The sequence below is a fragment of the Pyrus communis genome, chromosome 3, assembly GCF_041283825.1.
Source record: "Pyrus communis isolate YQ-2024b chromosome 3, ASM4128382v1, whole genome shotgun sequence".
Lineage (NCBI taxonomy): Eukaryota > Viridiplantae > Streptophyta > Magnoliopsida > Rosales > Rosaceae > Pyrus > Pyrus communis.
In genome coordinates, this window is record NC_142567.1 from 27,216,056 (window position 1) to 27,238,496 (window position 22,441).

Consider the following 22,441-nt stretch of genomic DNA (forward strand, 5'->3'; position numbering starts at 1 on the left):
CAACTTGGAAAGGCTTCCCATTACGAGTCCCGATTATATATGATCTTGTACACATTTTCAATTGCACATGTACTAACCCGACATTTATACGTAAAACTAACCCTATATCAATAAAACCAACCATATATGTTAGCTAACAAAGCTCAATTGATGTTTTTCAGCTTTCAAAGATGTAGCTGCTCAATGTTGCAAGCCCGGTTCACCACAGGAACAATTTTGCGATTATTCTTGCTTAAGGAAATGCGGGCAACATGGTTCTTGCATATACAAGAAAGTCCGTGGACTCTACTTTCCCTTCTGTCGTTGTTGCACTGCTAAACCTCCGACCGGAGAAATTGGAATCCCCATTTATTCACCGTGAGAGGCTATATACGATTTCTATGCAGATACTTAGTGCAGGATGACATGGTTGAAGTGATAGTAATATAACAGTTTTCATAAATAATACTAGTAAACAACCATTTGGTCATCATTTTAATTTTGATGTTCTACAGACTCATGCCATTATCAATAATATAGAGGTATTATATAAAGACTTATAATTCAAGAAAATGTTGGAATTTAAAGTCTCGAATCGGTTGTGTCAATATGGGATTTGGATTCTTTAAGTTTTCATTCTAAAAAAGAAAGAACTTTAATCAGGTAGAGTGTGTGTATATATATACACTGTACTCTACTGTAGTTGGAACCCTACCTTGCATTAATTGGTGATGCCAGAAATCTTGGAGTTTATTTGGCAAGGAAGTAGACAGGCACATCTGGTTAACAAATGCCAACAAAACCAAGTTTGACAAAGTGTAATTAACGGTGGACAAGCATGCAATCGGCTTTATACTCATATACGTTTGGATTACGCTGTTTAGATATTGCTTGACGTGCACCAAGACGAATTTGATCCGGCACAATTATTAGTAAGTTGTATTAGTGTTATTTAGTCATTCCGCACAACTACTAATTAAATGACTCCGGTTGAGACTATCTACTAAACTTGAGTCAGTATGCACCAGTCTTCATAGAAAGGAATCTAATTAAGAGGGTCTCTACATGACTACATATATGTGATATCGATGCTATATATGCCATGGCTGGTGTAAAATAATAATCCAAAGAGATTTGCTACTGTTTAAAAGATGGTCACACCCACGGCACGAGGGTTTTTGCTTTTCATTTTTGTCACCTGCGCTTTATGCACAGGTTCCGTTTATTTCAATTGCTTTCACATATGTTTTTCATTCACACATGTAAGAATCTGGCATGAAAGTAATTTACGCATACCCTTTTTATTTGTAACATTTTATAGCTTGAATTAATCGAAAAAGATGGAGGGATGAAAATAAGAGTATGTAAAAGGAGAAATAAGTTGTGCGAAAACCATTTTTCGTATGAGATAAGTGAAACTAACAGTTTTAAATAGATGTTTTCAGCTTTCCAAGATGCAGCTGCTGAACAAGAAATTTGTTGCGGCGATCTTTATGGTTTTAGAAGATGCGATCCGGGCACAAAATCGGAAAAAGATTGCAATTATCAGTGCATGGTTGATTGTGGAAACGTAGGCAGATGCATCGTGAAGAGAGTCCGAGGACTGTACTTGCCGTTCTGCCATTGTTGCCTTGATATACCTCCGTCTCCCAAACATTGAAGCCCCCATTTCTTCAGATTTATATAACATGGATGAGTGCATGAATTAGTTCCATAAATAATTCTAAACAATCATTTGGTTGCCCTTTTAACTTCGATGTAACAGTCATGCCATTATCAAATATTAATAAAGGTATTTAAGACTTGTAAGAAACCTCGAGAAAATGTTTGTGACTCAAAGTATCAAATTGGTTGTCTCAATATAGGATCCCTCTTTTTGTTTTGACGTGTTTCCGCTTGTAGCATGCTAATAACAATTTTCGATATTAAAAGTTGACACTTCAAATGTACATAATTTTGAATCTTGAAGCATGTACGAGTGTCTTAACATTTTGATGTGTTTCTGCTTGTGAAATGCTTAATAGAAATTTTACCACCTGCAAAAGTAGGAATAAAAAACATTTTAAATACTTGCAAAAGTACAAGGTAATTGTAGTATAGTCGGCTCTAGCAAAGTCGTTCTCCTCAGGGATTGAATGAATAATTTGTATCAAATCAAATCTTAATTAATTTGTATCAAAAAAGGTGATTTTTTTGGTTTAAATAATAAAAACGAATTTAATAGAAAATAATTAAATAAAGTGACAAAATAAAGTAAACTAAAAGAAAACGGCTTTTGAAAATTAAATTGTAAAAGCCTAGGGTTCTGCCGTTACCTTAACAATTATATGTAGTTCTTCCAATTACTTATGAATTACACATACATATCTTGAAGGTAAGGTTTTCCTAATATATGCCTACTTGGACCCCCAGCATAGAGCGTATATCAAACATGCAACCCGTATGTGGTATTCAGATCAAATCTAAACATGCATAACTCATTAAGCTTTGTGAAACCTTTTGAAAAATCATACAACCCTTAAGACGTGGTATTCATCCTAAGTGAACTTGCACATATTAATCACAAGAAGCCTTAGTCAATTTTAGGGACCGACCTCCGATCAAAATTGCATCAAATTAATTTTATAAATATCCTAATGGTAGCTAAGTGTTAAGACAAATAGAGAGTTTAAACCGGTGATTAATAATTCAAACCTGCATATATGCATAATATCATAAGCAAATTGAAAAGGAACTACATATTCTTACTAAGGCTTGTGGCCTCACCCTAGCAAACGAAATTTAGTTACTAGCAATCATACAACAAAATATTATTAAAAACAAGGATAGAAAACAACTTGAAAATAAACTTGAATCCAAAAGCTCTCTAAAGTGTGCTTGCGTTTTCTCCTCTCCCCTGTCTTCTCTACCAAAAAACCCTAATGGCTAAAAAGCCTTATTTATACTACTAGAAAATAAAATCCTACCTAGAAAAGGTCTTAGAATAAAACTAGGAAACCAAATAAATTAAAATAAATTAGGAAACATAATCCTAAATTGACTAGTAAAATTCGCCCAAAATCTGCATAGTCTCAAAACAGCCACGTTTCTGGATCTTCAGGGCTCCAAAACAGGCCTCAATGGCTAGAATTAAAGCTTGAGTTGTCCTGAACATAATTGCAGAAGATCTCGAACCCAAAAGACATCATCTTGGATGCCAAAAAGCCCAAAAAATCCCAAAACGTCAAATTGACAGCACTGCGCTGCTCCTTTATTTCATCGACATACATAAACCGCTTGGTAGAAAATTATGAAACTTTGATATGATCAATTCAACAGAATCACAAATATCCTCCAATTGAAATCACTCTAAAATTCATCCGTTTGACTACTTTTTGCTCCAGAGCACTGCGCTGCTCCTTTATTTCATCGACATACATAAACCGCTTGGTAGAAAATTATGAAACTTTGATATGATCAATTCAACAGAATCACAAATATCCTCCAATTGAAATCACTCTAAAATTCATCCGTTTGAATACTTTTTGCTCCAGAGGAAGTCGAACGTCCTACTTAAAAAATATAAATCAAAGTATCAAAATTCACACATAATAACCAATAAATTAATACTAAGAATAGAATAAAATATATAGTATAATATTGACTCATCAATGATAATAATAATTTTCGATAATTAAGTTGACACTTCAAATGTACATATTTTGAATCTTGAAGAATGTATGTATGCTCAAACATTGTAACGTGTTTCTGCCTGTGAAATGGTGATAACAATTCCCGCTATTAAAAATTGACACTTCAAATGTACATATTTTGAATCTTGGAGCATGCATGCATGTCCAAATAGAGAATTTCAATAAGAAATGCTAAAGAACTCAATTCAATCAAACAAGTCAAAAGGAAAGAACAAAACAGTTAACTCAAGTACAGTGCAGACATTGGAACTTTGCATTCCGCAATTAAAAACTATGAATGATTACTCGATCATAGTTTAATAGTTTTTGTGAGAAATAAAATTGTTATTCTTTTTTTGTCAACTGAGAAATGGAATTGTTAAATTTACAGAATATCTTAGCTAGTCGCGCAATAAGATAAATGTTTTTATGAATTTGAAAGTAATCTTACCATTTATTAGATCCAAAAAGTATTTTTTGTTGAGTGTTTTTGTACAAAACCGAAATTGAATGCTTAGAACATAGTTCCCTTAGCCTCATCTCCAGAACGTCATGCATGAGTATCGAGAATCTTATGGTGCATGTAAAATATTATGAAAACAGGTTTTATGATGATTTTTGTATTAGCAAAATGATTAAAGAGCCTCCAGCAAATTCATTGTTGAGTGTTGACCGCGCCATAACTGAAAAGAAAATATAATCCTCGTTGCATATCCTAACTAATAAAAAATGCTCATTAACCTTCAACAGATTCACCTCTAAATCAAATGGGAATTGACTTCCGAGATATACACCATTCTTCATAAATGGAAATTTAATTAACGTTGCATCCAACTACATCACCACATATATATGCTATTAAGCCCTGGCTGGTTATATGAAATACTCAGAAAGAAATTTGCTGAGTTTTAAAGATGGGCAGAGCACGAGAGTTGTTGCTTTTCCTTATCATTTCCTATGCTTTATGCACAGGTTTGTTTACTTCATATTTATCATTATACATACAAAGAAAATACTAAGATATATATTCTGAATTTGTATAATTTCGAGCTCAGATTAATTGGAATATCGAACGTGAATCTTGGATATAGATTTTCTTTTCTTTATTTTCTATCATTCTTTTATTTATTTATTTCTTTTTGTCAATAGTTAGGTGAGGTCCTAAGGGAAAAAGGAGGTGGAGAGTCTTGAAGAACTCGAGTGAGGAGGGTCACAAAGATGTTTGATTTCTAGTATAGCACTAGTATTCGTTTAACAATGATTAAGTGAGGTTAAGTGATTAGACATGTGTCAAAAATTTAGATCGATCGTCGAAAAATCACACACAAAATAAGTGCAAAAGATTTGAAGACGGTTGAAGGACTATACATGGACTTACCTCTGAATCAAACGGTCATTGACTTTGTAGATATGCACCAACATTCTTCATTGCATTTGGCCTATCCTAATTTCAAAAGTGTTTAATAACGTTCAACTAATTTACCTCAAAATCAAGTGTAAAAAGATTTCCCTCTAAATAAATTGTATCAAAATTAAACTCTAAATTAAATGGCCTTTGAATTTACATGCACATTCTTTATAGAAAGGAATCCAATTAAAAGCTCTCTAACTACATGACTATCACCATATATGTTATGCCATAGCTGTTGGGAAAAAAAAATCCAAATAAATCTGCTAAAGTTTAAAAGATAGCCATAGCAAGAGAGTTGTTGCTTTTCTTTATTGTCATCTGCTTTTTATGCACAGGTCTGTTTTATTATTTGATCATCCTGTAATTATTTAGTCAAATATGTTATATAAGCTTTTTTTTAGTAGAAGCGCGATAGTCTATATTAAATTAATTTAAGAAGAATTCGGACATTATCCATCCTTCGGAGGCATAAGCGAATCCGTTATGACATCAATCATTTGTATCAAACTGTTTTTCATTTTACAGAACAATGCTTAGCTAATAAATAATCTTCAATTGGTTTCATGTAAGTTTTTTTATTTTTCTAAGATAAGCGTGCTATATTTTTCATTTTCATGCATGTATTTATTTGATAAGGAAGTGATTTTTGCATAATTCTCTTTACGCATGCTCTTTTTATTTGTGGATTTGACTTGAATTATCGAAGAAGAATTAATGGAGAGAAAAAAGAACTGGCGCATGCAAAGGGAGAGCGAAGGGTTGTGTGAAAAACCATTTTTCTATGAGATTGGTAAAAACTAACATTGTTATATTGACGTTTTTCAGCTTTCCAAGATGTAGCTGCTGAACAAAAATTTTGTTGCGGTGATCTCTATGTGGGAAAAAGATGCGATCCGGGCACAAAATCGGAAAATGATTGCAATGTTCAGTGCATAATTAATTGTGGAAATGTAGGGAGATGCATCAGAAAGAAAGTCCGTGGACTCTACTTGCCGTTCTGCCATTGTTGCCGGGATATACCTTCGCCGGTGGAGGCCCCATTTCTTGGCATTTAAATATACATGGACGAGTACGAAAAATGGTTTCTATAAATAATTCTAGTAAATTAACAACCATTTGGTCATCCTTAGTTTTGATGTACACAGGGATGCCGTTGTTGATAATAAAGGTACTTAATTAAGACTTATAATTCAATAAACTCCAAACCAATGTTTGGAATTCAAAGTTTTAATTCATTGGCTATTTAGCATTATGGTTTAGTAGTGTTACTCTCTATTTGTAAGTGAGAACTTTCTTACAAGGTGCAACTCGAGTACAAAATCAGAAGAACATTGCAGTTTTCAGTGCATCGGAAAGAAAGTCTGTCAAATCTACGTACGTAGGTCCAATTCCAACATTAAGAATTTCAATACGAAATGCTCTAGAAGTTAGAACACAGTTTAATCAAACAAGTCAAAAAGAAAGAACAAACGATCAATCAGTTGTACAGTGCAGAAAGTGGAACCTTGCATCGGTGGCGCCATGAATCTCGGATAAAATTTGGCATGAAAAATTCAAAACCTAGTTGAAACATGCATAATTGACGGGGGATTCTAGTATACAGTTATGTGATGCGATAGACAAAAAAGAGGAGGATATATCTCCGGTCACATTCAAGAATCTTCTGTCATTGGATTTATTGAGCTTATCCAAGTAATATGATTGATTGGCACACATATGCTGATCATAAATCTGATCTTCCACTGTTCTGGCATTTCTACAACAAATATTGTCTCTCACGGAACCCTTTCCAAAGAAGGCTCAAGATGCTTTGAATTTTCCTTCCTATATTTTCCTTGAGCCATTGGTACAAGGAAATTTGAAATTTTCTAGCAGCAGCCCCATGACCTTCATAGGTAACAGACAGACAAACAAACCCTATTTGTTTTGTAACCCCCCTTGTCTACATATAGTTTAATATGCTTAATTTCCACATAGGGTGACAATTTTTAAGACAATACGGGTAACGCCTACTTAAACCAGACACGGAGTTAGCAGGCTTTGGATGGCCATTAATTGCTTGACACCAATACGAAGATGATACAACACAAGTATTATAAACAAGTTGAGTTAGTGTTGAGTCATTCGACACATAATGAGATTTTGAACTATAAGTTAGTGTTGAGTCATTTGACACATGATGAGATTTTGATTAGCTATTTTCTATTAAGATCGCAAAATAACATGACACAAACGCATGAGCTGTTCACAACATCACGCTCTATATATAGCTCCACATACATGTGTAGTGCCGCCCAAACCCAAACGTAGCAGCTAACAATGCCCAGGTTTTCGGTCATCGTGGCAATAGTATTCTTATTGGTGACAGCTCCTTCTGTCACTAATGCCACCATAACTTGTGGTGAAGTGGTAGTTTTGCTCACTCCATGCATACCCTTTGGAGTGTTTGGAGGCACAGTGCCTCCAGATTGCTGTAAAGGCATAAAAGGGCTGAATGCTGCAAAAAAGACGACGATGGACCGGAGAATTGCTTGCAGTTGCATTCAGGAAGGAGCTGCAAGAATCCCCGGGATTAATTATGACAGAATTAACACTCTTTGTGATGTTTGTGACTCTCCTTGTCCCTACAAAGTTTACCCCTCCACTAATTGCTCTGCGTAAGCCTCGGCCTCCTCTATAATTCTAACTTTCTGTGAACATATCACCAAAGTATGACGTTATTATCAAAATACCGTTTGGACCATCGCCATAATTTATCATGTACTTTTGTAACTCTATCACCTTGATCTCGTGAACTTTCATTATGCGTCTCACATTCATTGTTGGAATCGTTAACTTTTTCTTGCATGGTGCCTATGTGGATTAATCCCCAAGGTCATATTTTGCCAAAGCCCATGTAAAAAGAAAGATAATTATTCACTTGTTGGAACTAATGAAATGGGGTAATGTGAGACGCAAAATGAAAGTTCAGGGGACAAAAACGGGGAATAAAGTGATATTTTCGTGATAGTTTAGGAGGCATTTGATAATTAATAAACAAAAGTAATAGCATACTAATTGTAAATATGGGTGCAATTCTTTTCAGGGTAAACTGAATCCATGGGAAGATTGGAAGATAAAGAATAAAGCTTCCGGGAAGACCATTCTTCCAAGCACATTGCTTTTGTGGAACTTAATTTGAAGGGGTTGGATCATATTGTATATGAATTGCAAGTAATCCAAATTATAATCTACTAATAATATAAAAAAAAAATCCTCTTTTATAAAAGCTCCAAATTGTTCGTACATACAACGCGTAGTATGTACGAACAATTTCTCTATGATGTTAGTTAAATTCTTGTATCATATTCTTGAAATTTATCCAAAATACCCAGAATGGTGCATCGAACTCTAATAAGTAAAAACAAAGGAAACATTAGATAAGTAAATCCGTCGATCTTGCGTATGTGAAAATTACTAGTGAGGTGAGAAGAAGAGTAAATCTTAACGCGCATCCGTTTTCTTGCTCGTTAGCGCTTTCAATAAGCACTTTTTTTAGTCTTATAACATATAAAGGGCTTTTCCCAACCAACCTAGGTTATATTCCATTCCTTTTAATCTTAGGATTTTGGGTGAAGTATGAATACAGAAGAAAGGAAAAGAAACATGTTGCAGTAGTACACAAAGTTGCAAGGTATTACATAAAAACATGATACAAAGGAAGAGAATGCTTTCATGAATTGGTAGCATCTCCATGCCCATGGCAATGACCTTCCATTCCCAGAATTTACAGCACTCCCCATACACAAAATTTCCGCGTCGAGCAGACTGATGAAAAGGGTGCTTCCCCGTTTTGGGGAACAGCCCTAAGAATAAACAATGAAGAATGAATACTTGACACAGATCTAATAAATAATGAAATAAATATGGAGTGGCCTCTCTAAACGATCGGATATCAATCTATGAACAAATCTACCAGACAGCGTATGCAATGGACAAGTTAGCAGGTGAGCAGCTCGGCAGCCAGTTTGTGTGTCAAAAGGGGGAACTTTTTTCACTAGCAGAAAGCGAGGGGCCTTCAGAATTCACGACTGGTGCTCCTTTACTACCAATGTCGAGTCCCTGTAACTGACCGACAGGGCCGTTCTGCAACATATCTGAAAGACGAGTATGAGAATTTGACTGATGCAGATGTTGGGTAGGCATACTAGACTGGGAATGATTGAATTGTCGCAACTGCATGGTCTGGTGACTAGCCGGTCCTGGTTGTTGTTGAAGTGGAAAATAAGCTGATGGATGGTTGTATGGCATCTGGTGCATTCCCAAGTTGAATGAATCAGAAGGGCTCATCATCTCCCCTGTGGCAATCTTGAGCCTCTCAACCTCCTTCTTTAGAGCTTCGTTTAATGCTGCATGGAATATTTCAAACAAAATAAGTACCCTTTGGATTAAATGGACCATTGTCTTCTGATATGATTAAGAAATAAGAAAGATTTTAAGCATAAAATATGATAAAAGTTGGCATGTTGCTCACCGTCACGCGACTGAGCTTGTTGCTCCATAGATTGTAACCGAAGTTTAAGTTCTGTGTTTTCAGTACTCAGACCTGTGGTGTCCCTCTGTGTGTGACAAGAAACAAAAAGGTCATAATCTTTAACCAATTAACTAACATTTGTGTGAATACGTATGAAGCGTGCAGAAGACAACATAGTTCAGAACCAGATGAAGGATAATAACTGAACATTGCAGCAGAGGATGAATTAAAGAAGTTATGATAAAGCACTTGCTCCAAGTATCCATTGTTTTGATGAATGCCTTTTTTCCGTACTACATGTCATTGATCAATTTAGAAGCACATAAGAGTGATTAGCAATGTTGGATCACAAAAAAAAGTCCAAACAAAGATTTCATGTTTGATATTAGGGCAGTGTTGTCAAAAAAGTTGTGGACGTACAGTACAACGAGAAAACTGCTAAAATACACCAACACAAACCTGGAATAATGTAAGTTGAGCAGAAAGAGTCGTGGCTTCTGTTTGAAGGGTCTTAACTTTGCGCTCAAGTTCTTGTATATAGCGGGACTTCCTTTCTTTTGAGCGAGCAGCAGACTGCCGATTTGCCAGTATCCTATATATGACAACCAAAATGTGAGGATCCCGAAAACCCCCAAACTGGAAACAAATAGAGTTCAAGAAGTTCGTAGGCACACAAGTCTTGTTTGCCACCACGAGTCTTCGGTTCAACAGATTCATGCTTTTCCAAATTTTATTCACTTCTTATTCTCCAAATACAACCTTCATGCAGTTTGATATTAATTAACACTCGATCTCAATCGAAAGGGAATGTCTTGAAAACCAAGAAACAACCTACCTCTGGTGGTGAATTCTAACAAAGGCAGAGCCTTTGATCAGGAAAATAGCTGGTTTGTGGCAACATCAGTTACTACTATGCTTTTATGCTAATGGTAATTAATAACAGCATAAACAGTTTCTAATTTGCAGTTTCTTGAATTCTATTTCATTTCCAAATTCAGCATTTATAAGTTCGTGATTTCCATATACCAAAAAACCCAATTAGGATTCCTTCTCACATTCCACATTTTCTCAGCAACCAAACAGAAAGCAGGAAAATAAAGTAACCCCGAAAGAAAAAAAGAACAAAACACAGACCTTTTGGCACGCTTGGGATCAAGGGCCCAGAGCTCTGCGAGCTTATCAGGAGGCATAGCTTTCTTGGCCTCCATGACCTCCCTGAACAAGCCGGTCGACGTCGACGACCCATCTACCGAGCTGCTATACCGGTGCCTGGACGGCCTCTTCTCTCCTCCTCCTCCTCCTTCACCACCACCGGCATTGCCATTGGGCCCACCATTAGCCCCACCATCAGGCCCATCATTGCCGCCACTATTCTGATCCGAGGAATTATTGGACCCACCGAGCTTGTCCAGGTCAATGTACGTGGAGAACAGGTCCTCCTCCGATCCCATCTCCTCTAGACTCGCCGTCGACGATCCTCCGTTGAACGGATCCGCCGCCGCGGCGGGCAGATCCATCATGTCCTCCGGCAGCCGAAAGCTCACCTCGGAGTGGGCCTTCCTGTGGCTCACGCCGTGATTGTGGTGGTGGTGGGACCCGTCCGCGTCTTCCCGGATAAAAGGAGAGGCGGAATTGCCCAGCATTGTCGCCAAGCTCAGCGATGTGGACGTGGTGAACGAGGTTGAAGACGATGACGTGGCGGCGGCTGCTAATCCCGAAGTATTGGCATTGCCGTCAATGCCAACGCTTCTAGGAAGCGGCGGGATTGGATTGGATTTGGGATTGGTAATGGGATTGGAATTGAAGGTGAAGAAATCAGGATTAGGGTTGGATTGTTGGAGGGGGGGATCTTGCTTCATTGGCCGGGTGGTTTTTGTGGACGTTGTGGGTTTGTTTGTCCCTCCCTCCCACGTGTTTCGCTCCACTTTGTGTCACCAGGAATTATTCACTCTATTTTCTGTTGGGTTTTTGTTTTTGTTTTGGTTTTTTTGAGTTCTTTTGTTTTGTGTTCTTTCTTCCTTCGTTCGCAAGAAACACAATGTAAAAGGTAAAAAAAAAATGTAATGTCAAATCTTTCGTAGAGACATAAGGAAAAGAGTAATATTAAGAAGATCAACGTGTTTCGTCAAGTCACCGTTTACGTACTAATATGCCTTATAGTCTTTTTTCCTAAGAAAAATGTAAATAAAGCTGATTAGTAAATTTCGGGTTAGTTTAATGCCGTGTAACTAGGAGTTTCTATTCAGAAAACCCAAAAATGTTAGGAGTGCAAGCTTAGATTGAACATATTTTAAAACATGACTAGCACTTTTAAAAAAGATCAAATCAACTCTGGATGATGAGACTTAACATGTGAATTGAGTTTTGCTGGTGTTGGCCCGTGGAACTCATATGAACAAAGAGATATTTGACAAGCCTACAGAGTTTGATCCATCAAGGTTTGAGAACCCATCCAAACCAACCCTCCCCATGCTTATATTCCATTTGGAGGAGGCCTCCACCATTGCATAGGGAATGAGTTTGCAAGAGTATAAGTGCTTACTATCGTCCACAACTTGGTGACAATGTTTGTGTGGTCACAGGTGTATCCTGATGAACCAATAACTAGGCAACTGATGCCATGTCCATTCATTGGTCTCCCAATCAAGATCACACCAAGAAAGCCTTAATTACTGTTTACAAGGATTTGTTTATGCCTTAGGCAAAGAATTTATCATTTCTATGTGTATCTCATGTACTTCATATTAAGCTTTTTATTTCATGGTCCGTGAGATTGGTATAATTCCTTACGTTGATTTTTGAGATTTAAAATTGATAGAAGTGATCCCTGAGATTGTCCACCGTCAATTATTTTGGTCATTCTGTGAGAAATCTAATTTAAATTGAGGGTATTTTTACCGAATCAACTCATCTTATTAGACCGATGACTCTTCAATTTAACGGATATTTCACAAAATGATCAAAATAATTGACAGTGGGTAATTTTAGGGGTTAATTCTATAGATTTATAATCTCAAGAATCAAAGTAAAAAATTGAAAATCTCAGATATTATTTTAACTAAAAAGCTAAAATTTTATAAAGCAATGGAAAAATGGTTAGGATATAGATTGAACCTACGACATCATGGTACTGCAAAAGTATACATGTTACCAACCAAATGGGTTTCTTTATCGGCCCACTTTGAGTTTGCTTACTTTTACTGTATTTGCACAATAATTCTCTTTGTGTATCTCACTTTTGGTGTGATTCTTCAATTCTAAAATATTTTGTGTAGCATTTAAACTTTCGTAATACATAGCCCACATTGCTGAGCAAATTAGTATAACGAAAGGATAATTGTTATTCAATAAAATAAAAGAATTATTGTACGAACTACTAAGACATCTAGTAATTGACAATTGTGGAGGTTCTTATTGTTTTTTGCCATTATCTATGTGTTAATGTGACATCACCAAGGACCACAAACCAAATTGCATTTCTTAATTTATTTCACTGTTAGTCCCCGATTATACTAAAATGCATGTACTACAGCTATTATTTGTCCTTTAATATTATAAAAGTAAACATAATTGTTGTCCTTCATTTATTTTTAATCTTATTTTGTTACATTTTCATGGCTGAGTATGTAGCATGTAAGTAATATTTTCACCACTACTCACAACTAGTAATGCTACAACCACATGATGTAACAATTAAGGTGATAAAAAAAACATGTTAAAAAGACTCTTTTAAAAGTTGGATTTTTCATGAACTCTCTATCATCGTACAATTTAACAATTCTCATGCAAACGTTATAAAATATTGTGCCAAAAACATGAAATTGTAGAAAATCTATAAAGAGGCTCCTTATTAGCATTTCTTAGTAAGAATAATTCACAGAATAAGTATGCACAAATCATGACATTATGTAATCAACTAATTACATCACTTAACACTATATTTTGCTTAGAAAGAATCCATGATTATGGATGCTGAAATATTAAAGTGTAGTCATTAGGCATTTTATTTTTGGATCAAGAATGTAAGATAACTTAATTAATTAAGGGATCTTTAGATATAAGCGCCTCAGTTTTAAATTTTTTAGATCAAACATCCATACCTTTTAGTGATTTGATTAAACTTTTGTTTGTCATAATTTTGGTGCTATATGCACATTATATTGTAACAAATTTTGTATAATCTATCCTTTTAATTACACTCTCATCTGTTAGAGATAATTATTAAAAAAAAAAAAAAAAAGAAGTTGGTTAGATTCAATTTATTTTCACAATAATGCTACAATTTAGCAATAATTATCTACGATTTAAGATATTTTCTTTCCAAAATAGTTTAAGATATTTTTAAATCCCACAAAATCAAACGTACCGAAATAAGTTTTTCTTTTAGTGCGTTAAGAGAAAATAGGATTGAGAATAATATAAACGTACCAATACACAATGTGTACAAAATAAAACGTACCAAAATAAAAATAATGTACCAATATTAACAATATGTATCAAATCAAACGTACCAAAATTACAAATAAATGTACCAATTAATGATTTTTGTAAATTCAAACGTACCTGCAGATAATATGTACGTAATGTATTGTACCTAATAATAATTCGTCAACAACTATACTTAAAAAAACAGCAAAAAATAAAAATCACAAAAAAATTGAAAAAATTAGACTGAGCTTTTATGTTGATCACCAACTATTTGAGTAAAAAAAAAAACTGTGATCGAAAAAACATATATGAAATAAGAGAAAATATAGTTTAATTACTAATATCTCGACTAAATAAGAAAAAGTGCATCATGCAGATAAATGATAAATTCAAAAATTATTTTAATTTAAAAAATATAATAATGACATGTAATTTAGCTTATGATGGTTATTGGTCAAAACAGTTTAATCAAATTTTAAAAAGGCACAGATGTTTAATCTAAATGATATAGAAAAAATGTAGGGAATTCTAATTTTCCCATTAAAAAAACCCACTTAAGAGCTCTTCATACTTCTGCAACAACAAAAACTAAGTCTTATCCCACTAAGTGGGGGTTGGTTGTATAAATCCTAAAACGCTATTGCGCTCGATTTTCCGCCAAATCTTCCATTAGCTCCAAATACTCCATATCTTTTCTTATAGTCTCTTCCAAAGTTTTCCTAGATCTTCCTCTACCCTTTTGCCCTAAGTCTCTGTCTCATAGTCGTCTTTTCTAACCAGAGCATTTGAATATCTTCGGTTTACGTATCCAAATCATCTTAACCGAATTTTTTGTCATCTTATCTTCAATTGCGGCCACTTATTCTGCACCTCAGATATCCTCTTCTTAATCCTATCCTTTAATACTTCTAATTAATATTTTCCACTCCTTTCAATCCGTCATCCTCATATACTTTTAATTTCTTACAATTTTAAATTAAATGTCTTCCATTTTAATTTGAGCATAAATATCTTATTACTTTTCGTCAGTCTGCATAACATCGTTCAAAGTTACTACAAACATATGGCTTTCATGTTAGCAATTGCGATCACTTTGATAATAGCTTTCTTCGTTTCAAAATTACTTCTGTTTAAAGGTCAGACCAAAAATCTCCCAGGAGGGTCTCTAGGGTACCCTTTGCTAGGAGAGTCCCTGAGCTTCCGCCGAGCACAGAAACAAAACCGAGGCCCTCAGTGGTTCGAAGAAAGAGTTTCAAAACATGGCCCAGTTTTCAAAACCTCCTTGATGGGTTCACCAACTGTCGTTGTTACTGGTCAAGCAGGTAACAAGTTTGTTCTTGGTGGTAGAGATGATGTTCTTGCCACCAAGCAACCGCTCGCCCTTGCAAGCATTGCTGGAAAAGAAAATATATTTGAACTTACAGGATCAAGGTAATAAATAAGTTCCCTCCAACTTGTACTGAAATGATTTCTTGTGACACGTTATGTTATTCGATTGTCAATCTAAATCATAAGTTATGTAAGTTTTTGTTTTAAGGCATGATCGAAATTCATGGTTTAAAACATAACTTGACAAAGGTCTTGCATTAGAACGTCATTTTGTCATATAGCCAGGATTTTACAGTCTAATAACCATAGGTGAACGAGGTTTCACAATCTAATAACATAACATGTCAGATAGTAGTGGAGCATCACCTCTAATTTGTTTATATTCAATGACCGAAATTAATAGTCTAATAACATGGTTTGTTAGATGCCTAGTGTTGGAACATATCCCTAAATTTGTATGTTACGATCTATGACCAAGATTGACAGTCTAATAATGTCCGACAATGTAACACAGCCCTTAATTTGCATATGATCCTTATTACATTTTTGGTTCAATATGAAGAGGTAATTTATGTTTGTTGTAGTGTAGGTACAAAATGGTAAAGGGAGCAATGATGAGCATCTTAAAGCCTGAAATTCTTCAGAAAAACATCAAACCTATGGATGAATTAATCAAGAACATATTGCTAAGAGAAACAAAGAACAAAGACACCATAAAAGGAGTCGCTACCATGAAGAAGCTCACATTTGAATTAGCATCCAACATCCTTACCGGCATCAAGGATGAGCACACGACTAAGGCTTTGTCTGATGATCTCTCCATAGCCTTCAAAGCAATTGCGACGATTCCCTTCAATTTTCCAGGCACAGTTTTCTGGAAAGGTCTAAGAGCCAGATCAAGGATTGTAAGTCGTATTTTGCCAATACTTGAGCAAAAAAGGGAGGAGCTTTCAAAGGGGAAGTTGAGCCCTACAAGCGATCTGTTCACTTGCTTACTAACCCTAAGAGATGAAAACCAAAAACCACTTTCTGATGATATGATTATAGATAATTATGTCACCTTAATCATAGCTAGTCATGACACTTCAGCCATCCTTCTGAGCCTAATGATATGGAAGCTGTCCAGAGACTCTGAAATCTACAACAAAGTTTTAGAGGGTACTAAATATAGTGCTATTTCATTTTTTTGCTTAGCAGCTTAATTAATTATGGCAAACTTCTCACACTTCTTATATATTTGTATTAACTTTCATTGCTTTGTAGAACAAATGGACATTTTAAGGAAGAGGGATGACGAAGCAGAAGATGGACTAACATGGTCTGAGATACACAATATGAAATACACATGGAGAGTTGCACAAGAGTTGATGAGGATGGTACCTCCTGTGTTTGGTAGCTTTCGGACAACAGTTAAAGACACTCAATATGGTGGCTATGACATTCCCAAAGGGTGGCTGGTAAAATTTTATTTAATCATTAGCTTCATACTATTCCCTTATCACACAAGTAATTCTTCGTTGTAACAATATTACTCCATCACTTGGTACAATAGTCCACATGTGCATATGTTACAACACGTGTTTTGTTTGTTACTCTCTAATATATAAATTCGCTATCCACCCATGTTAAAACAGGTTGATTATACCCCCATTGTTAACCCAAATATTTTCCCTTTGCCATGCACTCCGGACGTGCCAATTGTCTTTCCCATGTAGTGGTCTCCTTTGTGAAGCATGATTGGTTTTTTGTTGATACTTAGTGAAAAAAAAATCTCCAAATTCTCGAACTCTAATTAGCATCTAAGTAACATTTAAATAAGTAGGGTTTATTGCTTAATTATATCATATGCCTGCTGCAGGTGCTTTGGATGGCACATGGAACTCACATGAACAAAGATGTATTTGATAATCCCAGAGAGTTTGATCCATCACGGTTTGAGAACCCATCGAAACCAATCCCTCCATTCACTTATCTTCCATTTGGAGGAGGTCTCCACACTTGCATAGGGAATGAGTTTGCCAAAATAGAATTACTCATTGTCATCCACAACTTGGTGACAAAGTTTGAGTGGTCACAGCTGCACCCTGAGGAAGCAATAACTCGTAACCCTGGGCCATATCCATCCATGGGTCTCCCAATCAAGATCAAACCAAGAAAGCTTTAGTTAGTACAAAGGCTTGTTTGTGCCTCATGCTTTGGTTGTTGATGATTTTGGTTTTGCACTTGAATTGCTTGTTCTTCAAATGAAAATCATGGAACTATTAATGCATTATAAATAAAAATTTGGCGTGGATTAATTAACATAATTATTTTCCATAGCTATATATATATATATATGTATATATGTATATATCTTATTTTCACTTGTTCTTGACCGAAATACTGTAGGTTTATTTGCTATATCTTTTTTGTATCCGTTTGTTAGGGTTTTGTAACTTGCGCATCTAATCAATGATACTTATGTATAAACCTAGAGATCTAGTGTTACGTGCAAAGGATTTGTAGCTTAAGTAGTTAAGAGCGTTTACCATTGCACTTAAAATCTTACTTTTGAAATCCCCTCCCCTAATTCTTCTATTGTTTGGCCGAAAAAAAAAAAGAGATTTTATCCTTTTGATTGCTTATCTCGTGGTATATCTCATGGCCGGTGGTTCTAGGCTATGGAATATATGATTTCTATAAATGTTAACACAAAATGAAGATACACGTATAATGAATTAATTAAGCAAAATCCATAGTAATAAACCATTAGAAGAATAATGTATGGGAAATAACTCAGTGACCAAAAGAAAACTGAGATTGTTGGATAAATTGTGGTCTCCATCCAAACTCCTAGAAAGGAAGGTGGTGGCGATGGCTTGGTGAATAAGGGGAATGGGATGAACTATTCACGACAAAAGCATTTGGGCCACTAGCATGGCCTCTGTTTGGGGTCCTCGGAGTCATCGGCGTCATCGGGCTTTTTGATCTAGGCGACGTCATCAAGCTCCTGCCGTAGCCCCTGTTGCCGGCGCTTCTTCTCGGCCCTTTCTCAGCCCACTTGAGCTCTGCTTGCTTCACACTGGAAGGGTACCTTGAGTAACACCCAACGTTCCCTGCTCTTTGTATGTACCTATAAGCCAATTTACTTGTGTCATAAAATAAACAATGAGACAAAAACATTATTGTGTCCAAACATCTTGTAGTGGAGTTTCTTCTTGTATTAGGCCGCTGTCAGTTTGTGAAGTGCCGAGTATGAAGAACCAAGGACGGCAATGCTAATACATTTTATATCTTTAAATTATATGTTACTATTGGTCCCGTCGTGTAGAACAACCTCATTGCCGGCCTTTGTTTAGTATTTAGTTTCCTTTTTTGTTTTTTAAGATGTGTAGCTTGTTTGTAATTTTTCATTACATGATATGACAATTGATGTATTTAGTATTCAACACTATAATGATTTTCATCGTTTTTATTGAGTATATAATAGTCTATTTACCTTTTTCTAGTGTTTTTGACACGAACTCGTCCAATCTATGGTTTTGGGAGTGGAAAACAATCCATGAAAATGGGTATATTCTTTGAATTTTTTTTATTTTTATTAATGGGAGTCGAATTTGGTGCTTTTTTTTTAGTGACCAAATCTTCAGAGAGTAATAAAGCACAGTAAACAAACATAGTTAATCCCCCATAAGCATTACAAAACAAACACAATACACAAGAATCAGCCGTGCAAATCTGCCACAATAGATCAGAGTCGACAGATCTGAGACTGAGGAACACACAAAGTACTAGTTTGGTACTGAGGTGCTTTTATAAAAAGTGGGTATCAAAAAAAACTGAGCTCAAAAATGTGTTTGGTAAACACTTAAAAACAACTTATTTTCAAAGTAGCAATTTTTTCTTCAAAGCACAGCAATACCACAAAACCGCTAGGTGGCACAAACAAACACAAACTACAACTAAGCCATAAAGGAAACCGCGCCGACGGCTCATCTGCACAACGAACACAGGACAACCTTTTCTGACCATCAACAATGTCACCATACCTCGAACAATTCACAGCACCACCACCAAAGCTAGAAAACCTGTTGCAAATCCCGCCATGAAAGGCTTCTTGACCACAGAGCAAGCCTTGATTCTCCCATGGGGCTCTATTAAATTATGGAGAGTTGATTCAAAACAGTGGGTGAAGAGATAGAGAAGGGGGAGGCACGAGGTAAGGCTGGAGGAGAAAAATACGTAGGGAAGAGGGTTGCCGCCAACCCCTAGCCATGGCAAGGGGCGGTGGCTGGAGGACAAGAGTTTTAAGGTTTTCCTTTGGGTTACAGAGGAAGATGTTATTGACACTTTACAAATGTCATCAAACATTAATTAAAGTGCAGTTTTGCCATATTATTTATTTAAAGATCATAAATAAATGATTATTTTCTTAGAATATCAATAACATTCAAAATAAGAAAATTTAATCATTTTAAAGTTACCCATATGGGTAATTATCGTGTTGAGCTAATGGTTTGAATCTAAATATCTAGTAATTGTCTGATAGCACTTCAAAGAAGTGGAAAGAAAATTGATCATAGTTTGACTTGACCATACCTTTGGCTGAATCTCCTCCCTAAACACTCAACGCATTTTCTACCTTCTGTCATTTCTCCCATCCCTATCATCACACATCGCCTACAATACACTCTTCCACATACCTGCATACAAAATTAATTACTACCATCTGATCCATCATCATTTCCATACATGTGTTCAATATTTTCTCAAATATATCAGCAATGCATTAGATACTGTAAATTTGTACAAATAACACGTACCAGGCAACGGTGGCGGAAAATATAGATGTAGGTACTGCAAGGGGTGCAGATATTAGAGTGGGGAATCCCAGGCCTTCGTATTCCTCCTCTCTCTTTCTGGTACATGGAAGCCATGCTTACACCGCTGACACCACTCACGTCATGATCAACTGCCCCCAAGCTAGTCTCCAATCCATGCTTCATACCGGAATTACACGTGGGACCAGGACTTCTCATATTCATATGATGATCATTATTAACTGCATGGCCATCATGACCATGATGCATCTGATGACTATGATGGTCACCACCGCCCATATATCGACCGTGACCTCCACGTGCTGCATGCCCATGCTGATGATAATTATGATCATTGTTACTACCTATGCCATATGGACCGACGGGGACATTGTTTTCGTTGATGTGGTGGCGGTTGTGGTGGTGGCGGTGGTTGTCTCCGGATGCTTGCAAGGCACGGTTGAAGTCAAGGCTGGGGAGTTTGGTGAAAGGAGAAGGGGATGATGCTTGTGGGGTGGATTTGAGTTCAGAGATTGGATCCAGTATTAATGGAGTAGGTTTTTTCTTCTTTTCTGATGTAACTTGGTGTATTTTGAGCTCTGCAAAGTCCTGGAAAGTTAGGTTAACTGACTCATCTGGGATGCCTTGGTACATGTCTTCAAGCTCCATTATTGCCTTGCTCAATGTTGCCTTGTCCCCCATCTCTACAATTTGAGAGAGAGAGAGAGAGAGAGAGAGAGAGAGAGAGAGTGTGTTAAAAGAGTGAATTAGCGGTTGGGATTAAGAAGGGAGATTAAGTTGGTTTAATAGGTTCCAATGAGAATAACGACGGTAATAAAAGGACAAGTTGAAGGGCCGGTCGCGGACATCGAGCATCAAATTTTCCTCCCATATTGAAACATGGCAGGGATTAAGGATTGTGATGTATTACAACCCAAAAATAAAAGGTTTTGAATTGGCCCTCAACCGTGACATATATTAATTACTAATTATTTGAATGTTAAGCAGAAATGAATTGGGTCAGTTGGCAAGAAAACTGTGTTCATTTAGTTGCATTGCACATAAGTTTAAACCATTTTATAATTTAAAAATGTGTTCAGTCATCTTAGAATCACTTCTAAACGAGCTCTTATTTCGTATACGATTGGAATTAAAAACAAAGCAAATTAGTAGACAAAGTTATGGTCGTTTCACGACTTGGCTAATAAATACAAGGAAAAATTAGAATGCCTTACATCTTTTTTATAGTTGTTAGATTAAACATTAATTCTTTTTAAAGATTTGATTAAGGTGCTTTGATCAATTGTCACCTCAATAATTTTCTATTTATTTAATTTCCATGTCATTAGTTTATATAGAGGCATAAGGTAACTTAGCAACTAATTGCCTACAATATAGGAATTTAATTTCATCAATCCCCTCCTACACATTAAATGACATTTTTTTAATAAAATAAAATAAAAAATTAATTAACTAATTCCTCATTACCTTATTCAGTATTTAAAAAAAAAAAAATTCTCCTTCTATTAAAAATGTCTCAATAAAAAGTCTTCAATACATATTTTTTCATGTGTGTGTGTGTATATATATATATAATATACTTAAAATTTATGGTACATTTGAGAATTTGGTACGTTTAGATTTCAAATGTACCGAGAAACCAAATGTACCATAAAATCAAATGTACCTATTGTTATTTAACCCTTTTGATACGTTTAGATTTCAAATGTACAGATAAACCAAATGTACCATAAAACCAAATGTGCCCATTGTCAGGTAACCCTTTTGGTACGTTTAGATTCCAAATGTACCAAAAGACCAAATGAACAAAAAATCACGAATGTACCACAAAACCAAATGTCTCTATCCGATAACCCTTTTAGTACATTTGCATTCCAAATGTACCAAGAAATACAAAAAATCAAAGCCACTATAAAACTAAATGCGTCCATATTATAGGTAACTAGATGTAGCTATATAATCAAACAAATCTTTATTATGTGTTGGGTCTTCTAAATAATAAAATCAAACAATTTTTTTTTATAAATATTCTACTATATTCACAAAAAAAAAAAAAAAGTAAAATTATAACAAAACAATAAAAAAAAATGCATAGAGATGGATAATAAATGCATAAATATAGGGATAAGAGGAAAAGAAAAAAAATAAAAAACAAAATGTCTAGGAATAGTTGTGAAAAACTAAAATTCTAAACAAAATAAACTTATGTGAAAAACTGAAATTAATAACCAAAATTTTGGTAAAATGTTTAATCAAATTTTCAAAAGGAGTGTATATTTAGTCTAAAAAA

The 22,441-nt window shown here is 35.5% G+C and overlaps 3 protein-coding genes and 1 pseudogene across 5 annotated transcripts; 2 read left to right on the forward strand and 2 right to left on the reverse strand.

Moving 5' to 3' along the window:
• Positions 1–7,380: 7,380 nt before the first annotated feature.
• Positions 7,381–7,722, forward strand: LOC137715661 (non-specific lipid-transfer protein 1 pseudogene; annotated as a pseudogene).
• Positions 7,723–8,692: 970 nt separating this feature from the next.
• On the reverse strand, positions 8,693–11,650 carry LOC137716098 (transcription factor RF2b). Of its 2 annotated transcripts, XM_088691563.1 has the most exons (5): positions 10,709–11,540; positions 10,034–10,166; positions 9,778–9,867; positions 9,575–9,659; positions 8,693–9,449 (listed from the first exon to the last, which is right to left on the reverse strand). In XM_088691563.1, exons 1-5 carry the CDS (start codon positions 11,431–11,433, stop codon positions 9,076–9,078), a joined length of 1,407 nt encoding a protein of 468 aa, XP_088547689.1. In that variant the 5' UTR covers positions 11,434–11,540; the 3' UTR covers positions 8,693–9,075. The 2 variants fall into 2 exon arrangements, with proteins under 2 accessions (XP_088547689.1, XP_068311594.2); XM_068455493.2 differs by lacking the exon at positions 9,778–9,867 and having other exon boundaries at positions 10,709–11,650.
• Positions 11,651–15,032: 3,382 nt separating this feature from the next.
• LOC137714980 (taxane 9-alpha-hydroxylase 1-like) lies at positions 15,033–17,634 on the forward strand. The gene is made up of 4 exons (XM_068454165.2): positions 15,033–15,433; positions 15,921–16,489; positions 16,595–16,788; positions 17,190–17,634. The coding sequence occupies exons 1-4, from the start codon at positions 15,066–15,068 to the stop codon at positions 17,493–17,495; spliced, it is 1,437 nt and encodes a 478-aa protein (XP_068310266.1). The 5' UTR covers positions 15,033–15,065; the 3' UTR covers positions 17,496–17,634.
• Positions 17,635–18,152: 518 nt separating this feature from the next.
• LOC148698255 (uncharacterized) lies at positions 18,153–20,832 on the reverse strand. Of its 2 annotated transcripts, XM_088690278.1 has the most exons (5): positions 20,521–20,832; positions 20,377–20,466; positions 20,134–20,310; positions 19,910–20,013; positions 18,153–18,443 (listed from the first exon to the last, which is right to left on the reverse strand). In XM_088690278.1, the coding sequence occupies exons 1-5, from the start codon at positions 20,830–20,832 to the stop codon at positions 18,164–18,166; spliced, it is 963 nt and encodes a 320-aa protein (XP_088546404.1). In that variant the 3' UTR covers positions 18,153–18,163. The 2 variants fall into 2 exon arrangements, with proteins under 2 accessions (XP_088546404.1, XP_088546403.1); XM_088690277.1 differs by having other exon boundaries at positions 20,134–20,832.
• Positions 20,833–22,441: the final 1,609 nt, after the last annotated feature.